General features: G+C 43.6%; 1 protein-coding gene across 1 annotated transcript; it reads left to right on the top strand.

The window, feature by feature from the left end:
* Positions 1–42: 42 nt before the first annotated feature.
* Positions 43–2,080, top strand: LOC6048084 (cell division cycle protein 20 homolog). The gene is made up of 2 exons (XM_038251513.1): positions 43–183; positions 243–2,080. The coding sequence occupies exon 2, from the start codon at positions 247–249 to the stop codon at positions 1,909–1,911; it is 1,665 nt and encodes a 554-aa protein (XP_038107441.1). The 5' UTR covers positions 43–183; positions 243–246; the 3' UTR covers positions 1,912–2,080.
* The last annotated feature ends 3,288 nt before the right edge of the window (positions 2,081–5,368 follow it).

The raw sequence follows: 5,368 nt of genomic DNA, 5'->3' as shown, positions 1-5,368 counted from the left end.
TGGCGATTTTGACAGATGGTCATGTGACAGCATTTGAAACACCCTGTGGCGCATTCAAAATTGCCGACGAAGAAGAAGCCCAAAAAAGCGTTGAAATCCGGCGGCAGAACGACCAGAACAAAAGGGAAGAAAGCGGGCCACGGAGAGTGAAAGACCTGCTGCTGCCGATTCTCGATCCTGAAGGTGAGAGTCCCGGTTTGGAAGTGTCTCGATTAATAACGGTCATTGTGGTTCTTTTTCAGAACCATGTCTCAGTTCAACTACATCCAAGATCTGCAGAACATCATCACGCTGGATGGCGAACTGACAAAGGGACCGGCCCCGCGATGGCAGAAGAAGCTGGACATATCGTCGGCGGCGTCGACAAGCTTCAATGCCAGCGCGATGAACACGTCCCGGCAAAAGCTTTCGATGTCGTTCACCAACAGCCAGGCGCAGGCCGTTCCGCCGGGGACACTAAGCGGGAAGACGCCTAGCAAGAAGGCCGGTGGTTCCGGATCGAAGACAACCCCGGGCAAGGGAGGCAAAGGTCAGTCGTCGTCGTCGGCACAGAAGCAACAGCAGCCTTCGGGTGGAGATCGATTCATTCCGAACCGGAATACAACGGACTTTGACCTGGGTCACTTTATGGTGAAGCAGAATGAGGGCAAGTCGAAGGAGAACGAAGGAAGCGATGGCAGTGGAGAGGAGGGTGGTGGAACGAGTGGTGGGGCCAGTGGCAGCGAAAGTCCGAAGAATGCCGAACGCATGAAGATGTTGGCGGAGGCCGTTAAGGGATGTGATATAAGCAATCGGCGGATTCTTTCCTACCAGACTAAAGCTCCGGCCGCACCGGATGGCCACATGAACCCTCTGAAGGTGGTGTACTCGGTCAAGACGCCAATGTCCACCAAAAGTGGTTCGCGGTTTATCCCGAATGCACCGGAGCGAATCTTGGACGCGCCGGACATCATCAACGATTACTATCTCAACCTGATGGACTGGAGCGCGGACAATGTCGTAGCGGTGGCCCTCGGATCTTCGGTTTACCTGTGGAATGCGGCCAGTGGCAATATTGAAGTCCTGTACGAGAACGAAGGCAGCGATCACGCGTGTGCGTTGGGTTGGATCCAAGAGGGTCACATTCTGGCCGTGGGCACCAGCACAGGAACGGTCGAACTGTGGGACTGCGAAGCGATGAAGCGCCTCCGTGTGATGGATGGTCAATCGGGCCGAGTTGGCGTTCTGGCCTGGAACTCGTTCATCGTTTGCTCGGGAAGTCGCGACGGAAGCATCATCAACCACGACGTCCGCTCGAGGGATCACAACGTCGCGACGCTGCGTGGCCACACGCAGGAGGTCTGCGGTCTCAAGTGGTCCACCGATGGTAAGCACCTGGCCAGCGGTGGCAACGACAACATGGTCAACGTTTGGAGTGCTGCCAACGGAGCTCCTCACACGACCACAACTCCCCTTCACGCCTTCAACCAGCATCAAGCCGCCGTCCGAGCCCTGGCCTGGTGTCCTTGGCAGCCACACACGCTGGCCACCGGCGGAGGAACCGCCGACCGGTGCATCAAGTTCTGGAACGTCAACAACGGTCAGCTAATCAACTCCGTCGACACCAAGTCTCAAGTGTGCGGTCTCCTCTTCTCCAAAAACTACAAGGAACTCATCTCCGCCCACGGTTACATCAACAACCAGCTCACCATCTGGAAGTACCCGTCGATGACGCGGCAGGTCGACCTGCTGGGACACACGGGACGCGTGCTCCAGATTGCCATGTCCCCCGACGGTAGCACCGTGATGAGTGCCGGCGCCGACGAAACACTGCGCCTGTGGAACTGCTTCACACCCGATCCGTTGCTCACCAAGAAAGAGAAATCGGCCACCCGGGAGAAGCCCAGTCTGCTGAAGCAGAGCATCCGATGAGCTGTGTTAGAATAGGTAATCACGTGTTTTTTTCTTTTTTACTAGACTCATTTTTACTGCTGCCATTTGCCTGTTTTTGTATTGTAATGTAGCCATGACTTGTTCGTTTACTTTCGAAAATAAAGACAATATTTGAGACTGCAGTGGTGACCGGTGACCACTCGCTGGCCGAAAGAAATTCCTTGTGGTTTGATTTTTTTTTTTTCTAAAGAAACAATTGAATACTTATCTAGCTGCGTCGTTGTACGGTGAAGTTTCCGTTGCAGTTGGCGCATTTCACACACCAAACTGGCATGTTGTCAAGTTTTTTCCTCATTTGTAAATCTCGTGGTAAAAGGAAGTATGCAGTAATTTTTGTAGTGTCCCAGACTATGCCTCTACGCATTTTTTTAAAGCAAACTAAATGATGATGGTGCCATTCTATAGCGGTATACGCACTTCGGAAGAAACCGGTCAAGAAAAAAATCAAATGGGCAGCAGCGGCAGCTAAAGCAAGCCAGAGAGAGTGAAGAAAAGCCCCAAGGAATCACTCCCTCTCCTTTGTTCTGCTGTTCGTAAAGCCATTTCTTGACCCCTTTCCTTCCGATCAGCGTACTAGCCTTATAGCAGAAAATGTGAAAAAAAACATGCAAAAAAATGAAAAAGTGACTGTTAAAACGTAAAAATAGATAATCAAAAAGTAATTATATTAGGTGGTAGAATAGGCCAAATACTACCAAATACAATTACTATAAAAATTAAAATACTTAAAAATAAAACAAGAAAAACATAAAACAAGTGAAGAAAGTTTTTCGTGGAACAAAAGTTGCTCAAAATTACCTCCTGAATACGGAAAAAATAAGTATTTTCGAAAAAAAAATAATTTGGGCTGTAGAGGGTTAACATTTTTTCAATTTGTGAAGTTGAGTATTACAGTCCATCCAAACTAGATTATCCGAAGGCAATGGCAAAATTTCACTCAAGGAGCTATTACACTACGGCAAACAAACTCGCACTTTTTGACAGTTTGCCTGCTATGTTTGTTTGCTTGAATTTGTTTGTACAATCGTCAACCTGCAAACACGAAAAAGTGCGAGTTTGTTTGCGGTAGTGTAATGGCTACTTTTGGATAATCGAACCATGATTTTTTTCGTATGCTTATTTTCATTTTTAAGCCTAAACATGACCCCTAAACTATGTACTTTAAAATGAATAATGTGGTGAGGATGAATGAATTTGTGGTGAGGAAATATTGTAAAAATCAGGGGGGCGACATCTATATCTCACTACAGACAGCTTACCCGCAGCCAACACAAGCTGTCAACTTCGGCACTAGAACAAAAGGGTGCTGTCAATTACGGCGCCAGCACAAAAGAACAGACCAAAACAAAGCTACTGCGCACTGTAAAAAAAGTACAAAAACTACACTCAGAAAAAAGTACTGGCAAAATCCATAAGAACGTCTTATGACTAGAGATCCTTAATAGGGAGACTGGTCGAAGTGAATTTGACGTACCCAAACAGACACGAGTTTGACGTATCCAAACGAGCATTTGCCTTTACGCCCAGCAAAACTTATCAGTGTTGCCAAGCTCAAAACATACGTTGCCAGATCGATTTAGCCAGCTTAGACCAGTCTCCCTATTTAGGGTCTCTACTTATGACCTTTCGACATCAGGATTTTATTCGGATGTCATAAGATTTTCTTATGGCTGGGAGGGGAAATTTGACAAAGCCGTCAATTAAGATTTCCATTGAGTTATCTTATGACATTCATAGATGGAATTGTGTACAGAATATATGGCAATGCTCATGGAGATTATATTAATAAACATTGTTTTTTATACCCATTTTTTCTTATTTTGAATTGAATGAAAACAAAAATTTATCTAAATTTCAAACGTATATATTTTTAAATTATCGTAATATAACCAAAACTTCATTTCTTTACGCTGCTCGTCGTCCCGTTGGTTTACGCAGCCTCCGGTTTAATCGTCTTTTGCTGGTGATTCGGCATATTCTGCCGGATGGCCACCACCTTCGGCATGACCGCGTCAATCAAACTTAAACCTTCGACCGCTGCTCGGAACTGTCCTCACCGATGCTATTCTCCGGATCCTTCTGGAGGATGCTGGGGAGGGCCGCCGGCGGAACCAACGGCCATTGATATTACCTAAAATACCAAAACAAAATATTCAACTTCGAACCGAAACCCACGAAACACCCGCCACAGAACTTACCTGTGTCTTGGAGGTCGCGGTAAAACTCATAGCGGCGGTGGCAGCTTTGTGAAGAAGTTACCGGAACGAACTACGGGGCGATTTGGAGTAGCGAGCGTTTAAAATTGTCTGCTCGATCCGTCCTTTCGCCATCTTGAAATGTCAAAAAATTTCACACTAGCATCATACGCGAAAACCATTGAAAAATTACAGATGAATTCCATAAGAATTTCTTATGAAGTCCATAGTCTATCAACAGTGGACCAAATACATGAGTAAAGTTTAGTTATAACCATATGAATTTATATTGACGGTCATAAGATTGTCTATGAAAATCGCGAGAGCCTAGTGGATACTCAAATCAGGCAGCACATAAGATGTAGTCTTATGAAAATCTTACATTCTTTTTCCTCAGTGTACAGGCATAAAACGAAAATAAAGTAATTATTGTTTTTATGTAAAATTTTACCGCAATGTACGTTTAAAAGTTAGGTTATGCTATTGAGGTGATTTTTATCAATGTATTTGCAAAATAAACTACTAATGTTGGGATATTAAGCACACATCGGGCCGATGAACTCATTTAAAGTTGTACCTTTAATCACACGAAACGTCTAACTTAACTAAAAATGCATTTGGTGATTTTGGCCGTTGCAAATATTTTTCAAAGTTTATGTCAAAATTTGTACAAAAAATCAGGCGGCAAACAATTTTTTTTAAATAAAACAGTCTAAAATGTATTTTACCGCTTTGAATGTAATATTTAGCATGTTTGGACCTGTTTAAAAATCTTTTTTTTTCTCTTTCATGATTTTTTAAATTGAAAATACCTAATATATGTAATATTTGCGCCCGATAATAATAATGATTTTGTTTTTCTCATTTTTATCCTAAATTGCTATCTAAAGCGGTATACGCACTTCGGAAGGAATCGGTCAAGAAAAATTTCAAATGGGCAACAGCGGCAGAGTAAGCAAGCCAGAGAGGGTGAAGAAAAGGCCCAAGAAATCGTTCCCTCTTCTTTGTTCTGCTGTTCGTAAAGCTGTTTCTTGACCCCTTTCCTTCCGATCAGCATACTAGCCTTAAATTTGAAACTTTCTACTTCAAAAATTTCCGAGCTGAAAAAAATATTATTATTTTTTTTATTTCCAAAATATTAAAGAAAACATGTATTTTTTAAATTCATTAATAATTCTCTAAAAGAAAATATTTCTTTTAAATTGTTATCTAAAAAGTTACGTTTTCATTTCTTTAAAAAA

Source organism: Culex quinquefasciatus, chromosome 2, assembly GCF_015732765.1.
Source record: "Culex quinquefasciatus strain JHB chromosome 2, VPISU_Cqui_1.0_pri_paternal, whole genome shotgun sequence".
In the NCBI taxonomy this organism is placed as follows: Eukaryota; Metazoa; Arthropoda; class Insecta; order Diptera; family Culicidae; genus Culex; species Culex quinquefasciatus.
Note: the sequence above shows the minus strand (reverse complement) of the source record. Positions and strands in the feature narration are given on the sequence as shown.

Bases quoted from the DNA above. Each gene is read 5' to 3' on its own strand.
- LOC6048084 (XM_038251513.1), top strand. From the start codon at position 247: ATGTCTCAGTTCAACTACATCCAAGATCTGCAGAACATCATCACGCTG.